General features: G+C 42.6%; 1 protein-coding gene and 1 long non-coding RNA gene across 4 annotated transcripts in view; one reads left to right on the forward strand and one right to left on the reverse strand.

The window, feature by feature from the left end:
• Positions 1-10069: 10069 nt before the first annotated feature.
• LOC115475515 lies at positions 10070-16296 on the reverse strand. Its single transcript, XR_003943054.1, has 2 exons — positions 16021-16296; positions 10070-10453 (listed from the first exon to the last, which is right to left on the reverse strand). It is a non-coding gene; the product is annotated as an uncharacterized LOC115475515 (long non-coding RNA).
• A 382-nt stretch (positions 16297-16678) lies between these two features.
• ASXL1 (ASXL transcriptional regulator 1) overlaps positions 16679-20445 on the forward strand; it is a 262106-nt gene continuing 258339 nt past the window's right edge. For all 3 annotated transcript variants that reach the window (XM_030211279.1, XM_030211281.1, XM_030211280.1), the window contains exon 1: positions 16679-16960. In XM_030211279.1, the coding sequence (XP_030067139.1) occupies positions 16904-16960 (57 nt within the window). In that variant the 5' untranslated portion in view covers positions 16679-16903. The remainder of the gene's footprint in view (positions 16961-20445) is intronic.

Here is a 20445-nt window from a genome sequence, read left to right on the forward strand (position 1 = left end):
GATGCCCATCTCCCGATTTGGGTCGAAATATGGGCATCTTTCTCTTTTGAAAATAAGCTAGTTGGTAATACTTTTAAATTGAATAGGAGGAAACTTGTTGCCAGAGGATGTGGTTACAATGGTTAGCATATCTGAGTTTAAAAAAGCTTTGGAAAAAAATCTTGGAAGAAAAGTTCATAGTCTGCTATTGAGATACACATAGGGAAAGCCACTGCTTACCCCTGGGATTGAGAGAATGGAATCTTGCTACTATTTGGGATTCTGCCAGGTACTTGTGACCTGGACTGGCCACTTGTGGAAACAGGATACTGGGCTAGACGGACCATTGATCTGACCCAGTATGGCTATTATGTTCTTATGCACTCTTGCTCTCACCTGTTGCTGTTTATGAGGACCTCCTCATTCAGTTTTCTCTACAGAGCTGTTCACGTTCTCAAGTTGTGTTCTCAGTGCCTCAAAGTTATTTAGTCTGAGAAAATGTGCAAGTCCTTTCATGTCACTGTTGCTTATGTTTTGGTGTACTCTCGATAGTGTCTATTTTATTTTTGCCATTTTCTATATTTTGTTTCTTTTCTTTCTCTCTCTTTTTTTGTGTACCAGCTTAATCCATGCCTATTTTTCAGCTTAGAGTACTTGGCCATGGTATTTTTGTAACAGTCATTTGATTTTGCCGAAGCTATTTTTTCGGATAATATGCCCCAAAAGAAGATCCCCAGTGGCTTCAAGAGATGTACTTGGTGCAACAGGACCTTATCCATACTAGATATCCACTCACAGTGCCTGGGACCCAACTATGATTCTGCTCATTGCATTCTCTATTCACAGATGTCAGAGATTAATTTGTGGTAGAGAAAAGCTTTTAGGAGATAAAATTGGTCCATCAACATCTGCATTAGAAGCATCTGTCTCCATAGCCTTGAGAGCTGCATTGGGCGCTTGGGATTTATCAACATTGAGATTATCTGTCACCCTCAACATCAAGAATCAGTAGAGCTCACCCTCAACATCAAGAATCAGTAGAGCCCTCCAGAAGTGGTCATCATCTGATTCCTGACCAAAGAGGAGGAAGGCTTCAACCTCATTTTCACTGGTGCTGGGGGACAAAGGCACAGGACATTGAGCAAAGGCTGAAGTGTTTCAATATCGCTTCCCGTAAAAATGTGGCACTGAGGTTACCGGTGTCCTTGAATCACTGTCAGTGTGAGGACCACTCATTCTCTGTGCTATTACAGACAACCTCCACAGCCCTGAGACCCCGATTTCGATATATACCTCAAGTGACTCGGGAGACCATGGCCATTCCTACTGTGATGCCTTACCTTTGTCGATGGAAGCCTTTGAGGAGCAGATGGAATGCTTCCTCGCTTGACATGATGCTGCGTTAACGTCAACGTTGAGAGCCAGGGTGGTCCAACCAATATGAACGTGGCTACAAAAATTGATGTTTATTTTTACCACCTTAAATTTCTGATAAAGAAATAAAAGACCTCAGACACCCCCGCTGTGTTTCAGTACAGAATGCTTGTAGCTGGGGCTGTGTTCAATAAATTAATCGGGAAAAAACCTCCTTAAATATAGTCTTGAACATTTAGGTGCTCATTTTCAAAGCAGATAGATTCACAAAGTAACATAGGTTACTGGGGCTCAAGCTCCATATAACTTTGTAAATCTGTGTGCTTTGAAAATGAGCCTCTTCATGTGGTAAATAATTTTTAATGTATTAATCTTGTACATTTTAAAACAATTTTTATTGGTGATTAAAAAGAAGAAACCACAAACCAAAAATTTATTTATTTGTAGCGTTTGTATCCCACATTTTCCCACCAATTTGCAGGCTCAATGTGGCTTACATTTGCCGTAGTGGCGATTGCCATTTCCGGTTAACAGAATTACAAATGGTATTGCATTAAGGTGCGTACATATATGGTAAAGAAGAATACGTTATGGTAATTGCATATAAGTTCTTGAGTAATAGATTGGGTTGTAGTCAAGTCTAGTGATAAAAGTTCGGTTCTGTCTAGATCATGATCAGTCTTATTATTTAGTAATTAGGATGGTTGTTTTTTTTAAATATTTTTATTGATGACAAGAATTGTAATACAAACCAGAACTATACAATTCACATTGAAAGACATCCAATTTAGCACTTCACAATACCTAGATTCTGTATGATATATCTACGTCATCATAGATGTTCCAGTTTCCCCCCCACCCCTTCTTCCCCTTACATCCAACTACACCTCCCCTCCCTTCCTGCTACCTCTCTCAACCCTAATCCCTTCCCCTCTCCCCTTCTACACCAGGCTTCTACTTGTGATTTATTAACCATTAAGAACTGTGCTGCGTGCTCGTGGTGTTAATGTATTCAAGAAGGGCATCCAGCATTGCAAGAATTTTTCACCGTTTGGCGTAGCTAAGTCTTGTACCTCTTTTCTTTCCATTGCACTAAGGGAAATCATATATGCCATCCAAAGTTGAATAGAATGTTTCTCTTCCTGGAGCCACAGCTTAAGTATTGTCATTTTCACCATCATCACTGACCGCCTCTGAAAGTTTTGAAGGCCAGCCTTGCGTAATCCTTGGTTTATAAAGTAATCAAATAACATCCTTGGGATGGCTTTTCCATTGTATTGTCCACATCCTTGACACCTGTAGACACATTAGAGACCAAAATCTCTTTACCGATGGACAATGCCAGAACATGTGGCCTAAGTGTGCTCCTTGCCCCATGCACTTTGAACAATCATCTTGTGGGCTCAACGTTGCCCTAAATGCCCTGTGTGGTGAAATAAAAAGTCGCATCAAAAATTTATATTGGGTTTCCCTTATTTCAGTGGCCCCAAACCCTTTATAGCACGCCTGCAGGCAAGTCTGTATCACCTCATTCCTCAAACTGCAACCCAACTCCCTCTTCCATTCCATAGTCAATTTTTGATATTGTGCCTGAGGCACAGCTTCTCTTATCTGGGTGTGGTAGTACTTCAGTGGAACTATTTTCTGGGCTTCTAGATCATAGATCTCCATCATTTGTTCCCGCACTTTGGATTGCAGTGGCGGCCCGGGGAGGGGACCTTACATAGTGTTTCAACTGATCATAGGCCAGAAAATCCCTGATCTCTACCCCCGGCGGTCTCACAGCTCTTCTTTAGACTTTAATGTTCCATCCTGCTGCAGGACCTGGAATAAAAAGAATATGCCTGCTGCCCCCCATTTACAGAATGTCAGCGAGGAGCTTCCTACCGGGAAATCCCTGTTACCATCAATAGGCAGAAACGGCGAGACTTTTGCATTCAGGCCACATACCTTGCTGATCCATACCCATGTTCTCTGTAAGGGAATGAACAAAGGTTTAATATGCGTTGGTGTTGGTGCTTTATTGGCATGCAGCCAATAACTAAAATGTACCTTTCCTAGCATCCTACACTCTGCTTCTGAATATGTAAAGTACACTGTCCCTCTAAACCAATCCGCTATATGTCTCATGCAGCCTGCTACTGATATCCATTTAACATTAAGAGCTCCCAAATCACCCTTGGCTCTTGGTAGATAAGTTTGTTGCATAGAAACTCGAGCCCGTTTCCCATTCCAAAGGAATTGTTTGAGCATCTTATAGAGGTCCAACTCCTCTTTGCGGGTTAGGAATAATGATAATACTTGCACTACATACGTCCATTTAGGTATTATAATCATATTATAGATTGCTGTTCTACCAAAAAGTGATAGGGCCAGCTTTCGCCACATTACTAAAGTTGTTTTTGTAACCTCCCAGAAAGGTTTGAGGTTTATTTTATGTATTTGATCCAAGTGAGGGGAAATATATATTCCCAGATATTTAATTTTGTCTGTGCTCCATTGCAAAGGAAAGGGACCCACCCATTGTGTTTTTACTTCACTCTTATTCGGTAGTCCTACTGATTTTTGTCTATTTAGTATAAAGCCTGAAAGATAGCTAAATTCCTCCACTGCTTCTAAAAGATTATGCAGCGAGTTTTGCGGGTCTGTCAGCGTGAGAAGTATATCATCTGCAAAAGCTAATATCTTTGTTGGCAACTCTGGAATTGCCACCCCCGCAATCTCCGCATTATTCCCCACTGTACGTAGGAAAGGTTGTATATATAATAAAAAGAGTAGAGGGGACAATGGGCATCCCTGCCTCGTGCCCCTTTGCACTGCAAAAGCTGGTGACACCATGCCATTTACTACTATGTGTGCTGTTGGTTCTGCATAGAGAGTGGACACTGCTCTAAGATACCACCCCTCAAGACCCATATATTTAAAAACTTCAAACAGGTTTCCCAATCTCACCTTGTCAAAGGCTTTAGCTGCATCTAGACTTGCCAACAACAAGGCATCTCCCGTAACTTGGCTATGCACCAGAGCCAGTAATGCTCTACAGACATTAAGACCCAGATAACGTCCTTTCACAAACCCCACTTGGTGTTCGCCTATAATATGAGGGCAGTGTTTTGCCAAACGATCTGCCAACACTCTAGCTAATATTTTGAGATCTACATTTAGTAAAGAAATTGGTCTATATGCTTCCAGGTCTCCCTGGGATTTCCCAGGTTTAAGCAACAAGGTTATAAGCGCTTCATTTGTTTTGGGGAATAGACTGCCACGTTCTATGGCCTCCTGAAAATATTCTGTTAGAAGGGGCAGTACTTGCTGTGCCATCATTTTATAATATATATATATATTTTTTGTTACATTTGTACCCTGCACTTTCCCACTCATGGCAGGCTCAATGCGGCGGGCAATGGAGGGTTAAGTGACTTGCCCAGAGTCACAAGGAGCTGCCTGTGCTGGGAATTGAACTCAGTTCCTCAGTTCCCCAGGACCAAAGTCCACCACCCTAACCACTAGGCCACTCCTCCACTCTGCTGAGAACTCATCTATCCCCGGGCTTGTACCTCCTGATAAAGACATAATTACCTTTTTCACTTCCTGTACACTTAGTGGGGCATTGAGTTGATCTCTCATTTCCGGAAGCAACCGTGGCATCCCTGAGTCCTCCAAATAATCTTGAATCACTGTACCCTCCACCTCCGGTTCGGCCTTATATACCCCAGTGAAATAGTCTTGAAATAGTTGCAGTATTTCTGCTGGCTTATGCTTTCTAGTGCCATCCGTGGCTTTTAATGTAGGAACGAATGTCTGCCCAGTCCATACTTTTGCCATTCTAGCTAATAATTTCCAATTCCTATTCCCAAATTTATGATATTGAAATCTTCTATGGGAGAGATATTTTTGCGTTCTTTCATGGATGAGGGTATTCAGGCCCGTCAGATCTGCCATCATTTGCTCATAATGAGCTCTAGTGGGGTTTTGTTGATGTTTCCGTTTAGAGGACAGATATTGTCGCTCTAACTGTATGATTCCCTGTGCTATCCTCTTATTTATCCCTGCTACATAGCTTATGATGTCCCCCCTAATAACCGCTTTTGAGGCTTCCCAAAACAGTCCCGGTGTGTCTTGGTGCTGATTATTGGTATCTGTATAGATTTCCCATTTTTTCTCTAAATATGCATGGAAATCCGGGTTATGGGACAGATAGGCTGGAAACCTCCAACGTCTATACTGTTCCACCGGCGGGCCTAGTGTTAATTCTACCCACATCAACGTGTGATCTGATATTGCCATTGGGCCTACCTCTGCTGCAAATACTGCTGAAAATAGAGTAGTAGCCACCAGTATGTAATCTATCCGCGACCAAGTCCGGTGTACTTTGGAAAGGTGCGTGTAGTCCCATTGTGTCGGGTGTAGAAGGCGCCAGGGATCAACCAGTTCTAGCATTTTACATAAATAGTCCATCCCTTTGCCTTTACCCATCGCTCCCCAAGCCGCCACTGCTGATCTATCCATATTAGGGTCTAGGACTTGATTAAAGTCACCCATGATTATCCATGGCGCAGTATCATATTTGAGTCCTAGCTGTACCAGGGTGTGCAGAAATTTTGGATCCCGTATATTTGGCCCATAGACTCCACAAATATAGTATTCTTGTCCCAAATAATTGAGATGTACTATTAGATACCTTCCCTCCTTATCTTTTTCTACCAGACGAGATATGCCCGGCAAGCCGCGTTTTATAAGTATTGCCACTCCCCTCCTGCGGCCGTCCGCAGAGGAAAAGTAGCAATCCCCCAGCCACTGCTGTTTCAACTTTTGGTGTTCTGTATCTGTGAGCTTAGTTTCCTGCAGGCATGCTATTGATGCACTATGCTTCTTTAAATGGGCCAATACCTTAGTCCTTTTCACCGGCGAAGTTATCCCGGACACATTTCAGGACACCAGACGCACCGTTGCTGGTCTAACCATTGTCAGTTTTTGCAAAGGGGCAAGGGCAAACTTTTAACAAATGCCAAGGCTCCGGGTGTCCCAGCCCTGACCCTTCACCTTCCACAAAGATGTCTGTATTATGCTTGGTTCTGCTTGCCCAGTGTACCGTGTCAAACTTCATGAAGCCTGGTATAGATTGTCCCTCCCATCCCCCCCCTCCCCATAACCTCCCCCCTACCTTATCATCCCTCCTATCCACTTTTACCTTTCCCAGCGTGCTTTGTGTCTTGCACGCGGGTCCGTTTGATGCTCCCGGTAACACGCCCCCAAACCCCAAAAATGCATGTACATAGGCTCTGTCTTTGGACTTTAACATTTTTGAAAACATCTAACATTCTTAATAACACTTATCTGACAGCTGTAACTCGGAGATTCTCAGTCCTTAGCAAATATCACTATCCAAGCTAGTGTCCTCCGTAGGCTGCAATCATATTCCCATCTTATCCACCTCTGGACATCACCTCTTTAGGTCGGAGTACTCTCACCCCTCCGCGGCATTTATCCATCCTAGGGCGGACTCTGATGTTGTAAAAGATTTCCATCCACTACTTGTTTGAATCTTTAATGTGGCAGGGTACTGGAGTATAAATTTTTGTTTCTTCTCTATTAGTCTGGTATAGGCCGGTGTAAAGGCTCTCCGTCGCGCCGCCAAAGATGCCGAATAATCTTGAAATATTTTAATGGCACCTCCTTCGAACTTTGCATCCTCCTTGTTATTTTTATATAATCAGAGTACTGCTACTTTCTGCGCGTACCGATGAAATTTGGCAATGATCACTCTTGGCCTTGTTTCTCTGGGTTGCCTCTGGCCTATCCTATGTGCTCTGTCCAGGTGTATATCACCACCCTCCTTGGCCTCCGGGAACCGCGCCTGTAGCCATGTCTCTAATGTGGATTTAATATCTCCATCAGCCAGCGTTTCTGGGAACCCTACAAACCGCAGGTTTTCCCTTCTGGCCCGGTTTTCTAAATTGTCAAGTTTTTCTTGATATTCTCTGGTCGCTTGCTCCAGCTTAGCAATGCTTTCTGCGTGCTCGTTCTGGACATCCTCCGCCTCCGATACACGCGCTTCCAGCTCACCCATTCGGCGTGCCAACTCCAAGGTAAGTGCTGTGAGCCCAGTCAGTTGTTCTGAGAGCTGAGCAAAACGCGGGTCTAGTGCGCGTACCACCGCCTCTGTAAGCTCTGCCACTAAGGAGTCGGATGGTGTCTGGGGCGGCGATGCAGATGGTGAGGCTGGCGCCATTTTGTTTTCAGCTCCGCGGAGTCTATCATCCTTCCGCTTAGTCGTTTTTACTGCCGCTGACGTGGATTTGGTATCACAAATTTGTCCATGCACTCCCGTACCCTTTCTCTTTTATTCTCTGCTTCTTGCGGTGTTATAGCGCTTCACAAAGCTTGGGTTAGGAGCGGGTTCCTAAGCCAGCGATGAGACCCACGTCCACCGTCGCTCACAGCATCACGTGACCCCCCCAATTAGGATGGTTGTTAATGGTATGCTTTCTTGAACAGGTCAGTTTTCAGTAGTCTTCAGATGATAGTTAGGTCTTGCGTTGTTTTTATTGCCTTCGGTAGTGCGTTCCATAGTTGCGTGCAAATGTAGGAGAAACTGGTTGCATATGTGGATTTGTAGTTTAGTCCTTTACAGTTGGGGTAGTGGAGATTGAGGAATGTGCGTGCTGATCTTTTTGCGTTTCTAGGTCTATAAGGTCTGACATGTAGGCCGGGGCTTCCCCATGTATGATCTTATGGACCTGGGTGCAAACTTTGAACGCTATTGGTTCTTTTAATGGGAGCCAATGTAATTTTTCTCTTAGGGGTTTGGCGCTTTCATATTTCGCTTTCCCAAATATGAGTCTGGCTGCTGTGTTTTGAGCGGTTTGAAGCTTCTTAGTGATTTGTTCTTTGCATCCGGCATCACAAGTAAAACCATATCTGATACAATCCTTCTATTATACATGGCCACTTATGTAGAACAATTCAAGAACCTTTTTATATTCCCCTCCCCTCCCCTTCCTTCACCTAAAGCCAGGAAGTCTCGACTCTTATAACCTCCTGTTAACCCTAAAGGAACCCCATCCCTCCCTACCATTCAGATTTCTTTCCCCATCTGGGCATCACTTTCTCATACTATTCATGACCCCAGTTTATTTAAGTGAAGGCTATTTTTCCTGTGGGAGACAAGTTCTGAAAGTTCCTATATTTGTAGACAATTCTGTTTGCTTTTGGGAGACATTTTTGCATCCTGGGCCTCCCAAGTTACTAGTAGATGTATCTAATTCCGCCAACTCCAATATGATGGGGGCTCCTGAGAGATTCAACATTGCAATATACATTTCTGGCCTACCAAACTCAACTTACTAAATAATAACTACATTCCCTTTCCTCCTACCTCCGAAGACTTTACCTTCCCAACACCAACACCTAGTGATTGAGCTAAGTCAGTCAGTACTGCACTCCAAAACTGCTGTACCTTAAGGCAGCTCCACATTAAATGAAAAAGAGAATTCTCTGCCCCACGGCATTTAATACATAGTGGAGAAACCAATGTCCCTGTTTTAAATAGCTGAAGTTGGGAAAAGTATGCCCTCTGCAATATTCAAAAAGGGGTTTCCCTCAAAAAAAGCACTAGAAACTACTTGGGGACCCCCTTTATCACTCATGTGTCCCAATCCTAAATTGTGCCCCAGATCTAATTCCCATCTAATTTTCACTCCCATTAGGTCTTTCTTTCCCACCAAAAAGGTAAGAGAGCCTGTCAACACTTGAAATAGAAAGCTTTTCCTCTGATAAAGCAAAAAAAAAAAAAAAATCTCAAATGTTCTCCCACATGAGCCCCAAGGGCTTCCTTATTTAAAGTCTAAATATAATGCTTAATTTGGCAGTATGCGAATCTGTTCCTCCACTCAATTCCTATTTGCCCATGAAGATCTTCTAGGATCTTCAAGGAACCACATGTGCAAGCATACGCTCCAATAAGAAAATGCCAAATTCCCCCAAATTGACAGTTGATCTGTAATATCTGTGTCCCCCCCCCCCCCCAACCACAATATAAGTTTCTGCACACTTCCTGCAAAGGTCTAAGAAGTATACTCCTATCCTACGATCCAGGAATCTGCTTATAAGGAGCCTGTAAGAGAGAATTAAGATTACATGGGGTCATGTAAGCTGACTCATATGAAGTTGGTGTATAATTCTGACTATTCTGCAGATAACCGCTTAAGTGCCTTATTAAACATACATAATTATAAAGTTTTAGATTCGGTAAACCCAACCCTCCATTCTGCCAATTACCTATTAACCACAATTGACACATTTTTGGTTTCTTCCCAGCCCAACGAAAAAATTAAAAAATTAAAATATGTATTTATTGCATTTTCAGTACTTAAACAGCATACATCTGTCAAGTGAAATACAGCCAATTTTACAAATACAGTAAGTAACTCCATTTAGCCAAAATTTATAAGGCTTTCTTAGACCCCAACTAAAGGGGGGGGGGGGGTTAGGAATTAGTGAAGATTATAAGGTATATATAACTAAATGATGGCGCCTATTTCTCATTCTTCTACTTCTTTAACTGTTTTGAGTCGAGGAAGGACTCCAGCTGTTCCGGTATATAAAAAACAGATTTTATCTGACTTAACCTTACTATGCATTTACAGGGATAGGCTAACAAAAAGGTTCCAGCCCAACGAAATTTAAATATCATTTTATATAGCCGATCCAAATCTTTTTTTTTTTTACAAAATAAGGGGGAGAATATGAATATATGCATAGCCATCTGGGGAACACTATCATGCAAAACAAACTGATTCTACCAACCAAATAAATTGGCAAATGCATCCAACCTTCCAGCTGCTTTCTTGTAGAGATTAAGAGCCTAGCAATATTCATCGAGTACAAGCCACCTGTCTGTATCCCTAGCTGGATCCCCAGATATCAGAATGCTTGATCTGCCCAACATAGGGGAAAAGCAGCACTACAAAGTCTTTTCACAGGATTCCTCCGATGGCAGTGCTTCTGACTTCTGCAAATTTAACTTAACTTGTGAGGTCTCCATATTCTGCAAAACATTCCAAGAACGCGCAAGGGTCTATCAGATATACTAGTAGATCTGCAAAAGATGCAATTTTGAAGACGTGAGTCCATATTTTAATATCTTTAATTTCTGAGCTAGCATGAATGTCCCATAACAAACGATCCAACGTCAGTACAAGCAATAATGGGGAAAGCGGGCATCCATGCCTGGTACCCCTCAATATAGAGAAACTTTCAGAACTAACTCCATTAATTAGTCATTGGAGAGACATGTGGAGGGGCATTTTTGAAAGGGACGTCCAAGTTGCGATTTGGACGTCCTTGCAAAATGGTGAAACCCAGGGGCGGGGAAACCCGTATTTTTGAAACAAGATAGATGTCCATCTTTTGTTTAAAAAATACCGTAAGGGACGTCCAAATCCTTAAATTTGGACGTCCCTAGATTTGGTCGTCCCTAGACATGGACGTTTCTGACTTTTGGTGATTTTCAAAATCAAAGACATCCATGTCAAAAACGGCCAAATGCAAGCCATTTGGTCGTGGAAGGAGTCAGCATTTCTAGTGCACTGGTCCCCCTGACATGCCAGGACACCAACCGGGCACCCTAGGGGGCACTGCAGTGGACTTCATAAATTGCTCCCAGGTACATAGCTCCCTTACCTTGTGTGCTGAGCCCCCCAAAACCCACTACCTCCAACTGTACACCACTACCATAGCCCTTACGAGTGAAGGGGGGCACCTAGATGTGTGTACGGTGGGTTTTGGAGGGCTCGCTGTTTCTTCCACAAATGTAACAGGTGTGGGGGGGGGGGGGGGGGCCTGGGTCCGCCTGTCTGAAGTGCACTGCAGTACCCACTAAAACTGCTCCTGGGACCTGCATGCGCTGTCATGGACCCATCTCTGACAAATTCCACCTGTGTGGCATGGATAAGTGATGGCAGTACTCTTGCCATAACTTTCACCAATAACTGTTTAAAAATGTAGCAAGGAAATTGGTCTACAGGATCCTTCCCAGGTTTGGGTAGTACAATTATGAGAGCCATATTTAAATCTCCTGGTAGGGACCCCCAATCCACAATGCATTAAACGCTAGTCAAAGGAGCCACTACATCCTCATCCATTAGTTTATAGACTATAGCTATCAGATCCTGGCGCCTTGAGGAGTGGACTTTGCTTAATTGCTTATTCCATCTCTCTCCTGTCTATTGGGGTTTCAAGCTAAGCCTGATCAGCCAGTGACAACATAGGCAAGGAAAGGCCCCCCAGATAGTGTTCACCTTGCAGACCTTCTTCCCAAGATGCAGCATATAACTGCTCGTAATATTTTTGGAAAAGTGTGCTAATCTTTGAATCATGTTTAATGTCGCAAGACAAAAGGAGTAAGATAGTCATTACCCTTCTTGGACCCTCCCTAGTTGATACTTACTTTCCTTATTCCCATGTTTGTACAATTGGTATCTATATTGAATAATGGATTTGGTAGCCTTTTTGATGCAGCAGTTCTCTGCAATCCTAAAAGATGTTGCTTATCTGCCTCACTCAAGGATCTCCCAAAATGCTGATGTGCTGTATGCACTTGTTTTTCCAAACTTTGAATTTCACGATCCTGGGCCTTTTGTGATAGTAGGCCTTGCTTATGATCTTCCCCCTGAAAACTGCCTTTGCCGCCTCCCAATATAGTATGGGTTGTTGCTCATGATCAGCTTTCTGCACTTTATAATCTTGCCATCTAGTTAACAATTTATCTTTAAAAATTCCATCTGTATACAAAAGGGAATCTTCATTGGAATTTTTCCCAATGCTGCAAACTTAGTTGCCACTCCATCCAAACGATAGCATGATCTGAGATCTCAAAAAGACCAGTCTTCACCTTTACAATGGAGGACATTAGATCCTCTGATATCAAAAGATAATTGATGCAAGATTGAGTGGAGTGTGCTCTTGACAAGTGGGTATAATCATGGTTCAAGGGATGCAGGACTCTCCAAATATTTACTAGATTTAAAGTATTGCTGAGATGTGGAATTTACGATTTCAGAGTGGGGATTATATGATTTATCTATTTGTGGATCCCACACTGAGTTGAAATCCTCTCCTATTATAATATGAAGGTTTTCCAGTGGTAACAACTTTCCTAACAGCTGCTTATTGAATTGCTTGCTGTAGTGGTTAGGAGCATATGCACTGCACAATCACCAATCGTTCCTCATTGTCCATATACACTGGATGGATATGACCTACTATGCCTTTTTGCGAAACAATATTGCCATGCCACCCAGTCTGCCATCCATCACCAATTTAACTTTGCATGTTCTATCTCTGTTAAATGAATTTGTCTACCTTGTGTCTTTGTAAATTTTTTATCTTTTTATTGGGGAAGAAATCCTGCTTACATTTGATATGACTATTTTCACCATGACATGACCCCCTAATTTAAAGCTTGTCCAACCTGGATGATTACATGAAACACACAGGGCAAGCCGTCCCAGTCACCAGCTCACCATGAAAAGGGAACAAATTATCTTTAACCCTGTACAGAAGTCCTCTCATTACCCAAAATATTGCCATCTTTCACTGTATGCCCTACCATCTTCTTGCCTCCCCACCCACCCCTTCCCAACCTAACCCTCCCTACTCCCCCATCCCCCACAATAGCCTAATATTCCTCTTTCTCCCTTCTTTCCTATGAAACTCCTCCACGATAGTTATCCACATCGAGACCAACCACTTAATGCTACTCCTCCCAAGAAATCCCTCACCAACCGTACCCTGCTTCCTGATCCCAAAGAATTGACTACCCTTGTGAAATCACTAAAACTTTAATCCCATAGGCCCCCAGAAATCTGTCCCTACTACCTGTTCCTTCCTGAACTCCTGACCATGGGTCTCTAGCTATAACTCCCTCCCCAAGGCTCAGATATAAAAAAAAAGAAAACAGGTAAATCAACTGTCCCTTATCAACATGCCCACCTACCATTGTTTGTCCATTGTCAAGTTAACCCCAATCCAGTTCCCTCTTGCATTCAAACGGAACCCCAATCCAGTTCCCTCTTGCATTCAAACGGATAACTCCCTCCCCCATCATAACACAGTGTACAAACCACTTATAAAGAAGTTTGAAATTCTGCTTCACGTTGTCCAAACTTTTTATGTACATACAAACTAGTTATATTACCACACAAATGAAGAGTTGCCTAACTTGGGTGCCGAAGATCAGAAGCCCCGCGCTGTTCCAAACAGCGCTCTAAAAAATAGCGCTAGAATAGCACAAGGCTGAAACATCCCTATGATCATAGCTAATAGCATGCAAATTTAGGCAAGCCATTAGCTCTGATCATAGGAGTAAAAGTGCGAGAAGATTGTGCCTGAGTGCATCCTATTGCATTCAGTGCTAGTCACTTACAGGACTTTATCTGCCGTCATTTACTATGTAAGCATGGCAGCTTTCTTAAAACACTGGTGCATTCCGTGCTGTCAGTAGTGCTAGACAGACATAGTACATAACAGCAACTAAAGACCTGCATGGTTCACTGTCTACCCATCAAGGCACCCAGAGTTGCATTTGCTGCTTGATGGTAGGTTACACTCCATAATTAAACACTGGTATCACAAACAGGGAAGTTGGCAATTTGTTAAAATGTCACTTGTATATGATATAGTCTTGGAAAAATTTCCATGAACTTAATTGAGCCCCTTAGAATAAAAGCTGGCCAAGTTTGCTGTTACAGTGGAGAGGTGTGGTAGCCGTGTTAGTCCACTCTTAAGGTTATCAATAGAAATCACACAAAATAAAACATGGAAAAGAAAATAAGATGATACCTTTTTTATTGGACATAACTTAATACATTTCTTGATTAGCTTTCGAAGGTTGCCCTTCTTTGTCAGATCGGAAGTAAGCAAATGTGGTAGCAGATCGTATATATAAGTGAGACATCCAAGCATTACTTTGACAGCCTGACAGGGTTGTCTCAATGCCACCTGAAATTAAATATGACCAAAACCGAGCTTCTCATTTTACCCCAAACCCACCTCCCCACTCCCCCCATTTTCTATTTCTGTTGTTGGCTCTCTCATTCTCCCTGTCTCCTCAGCTCGAAACCTTGGGGTCATCTTTGACTCTTCTCTCTCCTTCTTTGCTCATATCCAGCAGATTGCCAAGACCTGTCGTTTCTTTCTTTACAACATCCATAAAATCCGCCCCTTTCTTTCCGAGCACTCTACCAAAACCCTCATCCACTCCCTTGTCACCTCTCGTTTAGACTACTGCAATTTGCTTCTTGCTGGCCTCCCACTTAGTCACCTCTCCCCTCTCCAGTCGGTTCAAAACTCTGCTGCCCGTCTCGTCTTCCGCCAGGGTCGCTTTACTCATACTACCCCTCTCCTCAAGACCCTTCACTGGCTCCCTATCCTTTTTCGCATCCTGTTCAAACTTCTTCTACTAACCTATAAATGTACTCACTCTGCTGCTCCCCAGTATCTCTCCACACTCGTCCTTCTCTACACCCCTTCCCGTGCACTCCGCTCCATGGATAAATCCTTCTTATCTGTTCCCTTCTCCACTACTGCTAACTCCAGACTTCGCGCCTTCTGTCTTGCTGCACCCTACGCCTGGAATAAATTTCCTGAGCCCCTACGTCTTGCCCCATCCTTGGCCACCTTTAAATCTAGACTCAAAGCCCACCTCTTTAACATTGCTTTCGACTCGTAACCACTTGTAACCACTCGCCTCCACCTACCCTCCTCTCTTCCTTCCCGTTCACATTAATTGATTTGATTTGCTTACTTTATTTATTTTTTGTCTATTAGATTGTAAGCTCTTTGAGCAGGGACTGTCTTTCTTAGGGTTACCATTTGTCCGGATTTCCCCGGACATGTCCTCTTTTTGAGGGCATGTCCGGGGCGTCCGGCGGGTTTTGCCTGCATGCACGTTTGTCCGGATTTCTGGACAAACGTGCGTGCGGGAGGGCGCGCGTGCGTGCAGTTGCGCGATCCATCGGCGCCGTGGGTCTCCCCTCACCTTCCTTACCATCTTCCCTGGTGGTCTAGTGACGTCTTTCGGGGCAGGAAAGAGCCCCCTCTTTCCTGCCCGGAGCTCTGCCTTGCCCATCCTCCTTCTCGGTCTCTGCTGGTGATTCAAAATGGCCACCGAGAGTTGAAGTCTCGCGAGGCCGCTTCAACTCTCGGCGGCCATTTTGAATCCTCAGCCGAGACCGAGAAGGATGTAGGCAAGGGCAGGCAGCGCTCCGGGCAGGAAAGAGGGGACTCTTTCCTGCCCCGAAGACGTCACTAGACCACCAGGGAAGATGGTAAGGAAGGGGAGGGGAGCATGTGACAGGGGGAGGGGAGTATGTGATGGGGGGGTGCGGGGGAGGGGACTATGTGAAGAGGGGAGGGGAAAGGGGGCGGAATTACGATCCAAAAGGGGCGTGGCAGTGGGCGTGGCGGGTGCAGGCGGGGGCGTGGCATGTGTCCTCTTTTTCAGAGGACACAAAATGGTAACCCTAGTCTTTCTTCTATGTTTGTGCAGCGCTGCGTACGCCTTGTAGCGCTATAGAAATGCTAAATAGTAGTAGTAGTTACAGTGGGAAATACTGACCATCTAAGTTGTGAAATATACATTTCAAGAAAAAGAACAAACAATACCTGAGGGCTTTAAACTGTATGTATGTAGGAATGGGCGTGGTCTGATTTTTGTTCTGAATCTTAATACAAGCAGAGGATTTTAATCCATGCACATAGCTGAATTAATGCAAAACGTGGCCGTAGGCCGCTTTTTCTCTGAAGGATTGAACTGGTACTGGCCAAGCAGCAGCAAAAAAAGAAAGAAAGAATAGAGAAAACGAGCCATCTCTGCAGCCCTATTTATTACTATTCTACAGAGAGCCTTCTCAGTAATATCGCGATAATTGCAGGTACAACCACCCCCGCAGCCACTCCCCAATTCGTAACCTCCAGATTCATTTTCAAAAGTAGGGTCAAAAGATACGGATACGGAATAGTGGGAGGGAGGGTCTAGAATGCATTGAATGACGGGAAGTGTAGTTCATACTTAAATAAGACTCACGAGCACTGAGGGCGAAAAGGATGGAGCGGCGAAATTAACTACATTTCCCAGCATACAGTGATGTTTATTTTTGTTCAAATAAGATAAAATTCTTTGCAATATAAGAAGAAAACGGGATTGCAAATTAAATTTTGCGAACGCAATCTGCAAACAGCCTTTAGCCTGGGAAACGTATAACAAAGGGCAGGGCGTGTGCTTCCTGTCGATGGCGCCCTTTGACCGCTGTGTTATGTCGGGTCACAGGCCTTGGTGATAGTGCGGCAGTAGCCGCGTGGATACTTACGTGCTTCTGTCTGGCGCTTTTCCCAGGCTTATTTGCAATTATTTGTTAGTCTCGTGCGAAGCTGTTGCAGGCAGCATCTCATTCACGTTTCGCTCTGTTTTAACGGCTGGTGGCGGGGTCGCGCGCTGTTTTTTTTTTTTTTTTTACTAGGACCGAGGCTTTGGGCGCCATAGAAGAAGATGAAGGACAAGCAGAAGAGGAAGAAAGAGCGCACGTGGGCAGAGGCGGCTCGGATGGTAACCAAGTTTCAAATTTAATATGAACAGGGGTGGGATGCAGAAGTAAGGGGCATTTCTGTGTTTGCAAAATACGCCGAGTACAACCCTCCCCTTAGCTGCACAAAAGGAGGGGTGCTGGAAGCGCATCATGGGAAGCCTGAACAAAAAAAGGATTTTTATATATGTATATGCAGGCTGCTGTGAGTTAGCATTGAAGTCTCCATTCTTGACTAAATGTAGATGGTACGGTGGTAGCCCCAATATTTGCTTCCACAAATGAGTAATGAAATAAATGTGTGTGTCTAAACGTACTAATGAGGGGAGAACAGTTAAAACGTTCAAAAGTTGGATTGCGTTTTTCGCTTGATTTACTTCCCATACCTGGTGTTTCAGTCGGATGTCCTATTATACGTATCTTAAAGATTAGTCATCTTAGCATTTTCAGATATACCAAAATTCTGTGTATTATGAGAGGAAAAAATCTGCTTTTTATGTGCAGCAAAAAGAAAAGAAAAAAAAAAATACTTCCATCCTTGCAACTCATCCTGGAATCATCATTATAGATAATTTTCAATGTATTGTGTCATAGTAGAGAATGATGCAAAGAGTATTAATAGGTACAATATGGTGGGGTGAAGGCTGGCCATAATTTTCTGTTGCTGTTTACAATACTACATATATTACAGGTGTGGGCAGTTTATTTGATATACTGCTTTTCTGTGGTACAACCAAAGCGATTCACGTATTATATACTGCACTGTAACCCAGTGGATCCCCATTACACCAGAAACTTAAAAGATGGTGGAACTGTTGTGCTAAAACCTCACTTCATAAGTCCCCTATGCAAATATCACACGTGAAACACAGAAAAGCAAAATGTTTTAATATTACTTTACACAGATTAATCTTAATTAAGGTCCAATTAAAGAAATGTAGAAACTTACCATCTCTGTTTCGATGAGATGACTCGTGTGGAAACATTGAGCATAACTGAACATAGCATCAAGCATTACTGAGCATAACATTGAGTATCTGAAGAATAGGATGATCCTCCACACACCTCCAAGGACTTTCACTAACTACACCCTCTCCAAAAGACATTACATAACGTGATACTTGCAAGCGAGCCTTCTCCGGAGTAGTCCCCGCACTCTGGAATGCGTTGCCTGAAAGGCTCCGCTTAACACAAGACTTTCTCTACTTCAGGAAGCAGGTGAAAGCTTGGCTCTTCAACCAAATCTTTAATGGAAGAGGTAACTAACTTTTAGTCTCACTCACATACAAGGATTGACTCAGGCACCACATACTGCAGTGGGACATGTTTATCCACTCCTAGCCTAACTGAGATAATATTTAACCATCTCTCTAACCTCATATGCAACTTTCTTCAAATCAGTCACCTTACTTTCAAATTCTTCCTACTTTCTTACTCATCTATATGTTATAACTATGCCTTACCCTTCACTATCCACAACGCAACAATGATTTTGCTACTGAGAGAAAAACGTGATTTATACTAAAATTGAACCCGCTGATTCCAAATATGAACTCCGAATTTACCTGACACGTCTAGATTTTAAGTTATACATGCAAAGCCAATTCACTTATAATATTATGCATTATATAGTGGAAATATTCCAACGGACATGCCCGGACCTGTCTGAACGCGCTCAGGTCTATTGGTTGATGTCAGCAGTAAATATATAAGGCAAGATGGATAGACCCAAATGCAAATGTGTCGACGATCCGGACAATTTCTACTACATATGTGGCAAATACACTGATCAGCATCTGTAAAGTATCTGACAAAGCGAGTGCGCCTTGCTTACAAGTATTACTTTGTCAAATTGGAGATCAAGATAAAAGCTAGGCACCTCATGTTTGTTGCACTGTGTGGGCTAACACAGTGGTTGAATGGTAAAAGGAAAGGAATGGCTTTTGCAGTGCCGATGGTTTGACGTGAGCAGAAAAATCACCATTCAGACTGTTATTTTTGCATGACTAAAATCGCCGGATATTCAAAGAGAAACAAGTCACAAATTGTGTATCCTGACTGTGAGTATCCTCTTAAACCAGTACCACATGAGGTAGAGAATCCAGTGCCTGCCCCTCCTGCAGCAGGAACGACAATTAAAACTCTTTCAAACAACAATAACAACCAGGAGACACAAGATGAAGCTAGAATATGGTAGATTTAAAACAAATAGGAGAAAGTTTTTCTTTACTCAGCCTGTAGTTAGACTCTGGAACTCATTGCCGGAGAATGTAGTGACGGCAGCTGGCCTTACGGAATTTAAAGGGGGTTTGGACAGATCCCTGAGGGGAAAGTCCATTGCTGCGTATGCCTTGTAGCGCTATAGAAATGCTAAATAGTAGTAGTAGTAGTTACTTATGTACTTATGAAACTGACACTTCTGATCCTGATGAAGAAAAAGATGTTGATTGGCATGATGTATTTCCTGATCCAGAACAACTGGAGGGTCAGCCGCACTTGCCGAGCCAATCAGATTTAGATGATCTGCTGGTTTTTGCAATGGGAAAATATGACCGGTCACAAACGCAAAAGTAGATGCCTGAAGCACTTTTAACAGTGCTGGGCCTTGCTGAAGTAAGACTTAAACTGGAATACGAGACTTTTTTTTAAAATTTTGTTCCATTACATTTTCATATACTGTTTACTACGAAAACTTTGATGTAGATCAATTAATTGTTGGAGTAACACTCGTTCTGTAAAAAATTATTCAATGCTTTCCAAGTGCTTAAGTCATTTGGTCCAACTTATGTATAACAAAGTTTCCTGACGTGTTACAACAATTCTGACTTCGGATTTGGAATACACACACTGAATTTAGCATAGGACAAATGGTTTTTGCCCAGTAGCACACAATTTTTTTTTGTTGTGCTATAATGTTCTATTACATATTGTCATTGCAAGTAGTACAAAGAGAATCCACAAAAATATGGAGAACTCAATAGATCCCACGGTGCGTGAAATGTAAAACAAAAAAGGTGGGAATATAAGCCAGGCTCTCCAAAGAATGGAACCAAAAATTGTTTAAAAATCAAAGTTTAATATTTTCAAACAGATAAATATACCAATAATGCATAAGAAATGACTCGACACAACGTTGTGTTTCGGCCAAGGAGGCCTACATCAGGAGTCTAAAAACATAAATACACAAACAAAATATAAAAAATGATAAATGACTAAATTAATAATAATATATAGCAATAATTGTATTAAAAGAGGAACAAATATATTTTTTCAAATAAATCAAGGAACGATGTAAATACAAAAAGTAAAATAAAATACTGTTAGCAAAAAGAACTGAAAGATATACATATATATATATATGTCAAAATATATTTGTTCCTCTGATGTAGGCCTCCTTGGCCGAAACACAACGTTGTGTCGAGTCATTTCTTATGCATTATTGGTATATTTATCTGTTTGAAAATATTAAACTTTGATTTTTAAACAATTTTTGGTTCCATTCTTTGGA

This window comes from Microcaecilia unicolor, chromosome 8 (genome assembly GCF_901765095.1).
Source record: "Microcaecilia unicolor chromosome 8, aMicUni1.1, whole genome shotgun sequence".
NCBI lineage: Eukaryota > Metazoa > Chordata > Amphibia > Gymnophiona > Siphonopidae > Microcaecilia > Microcaecilia unicolor.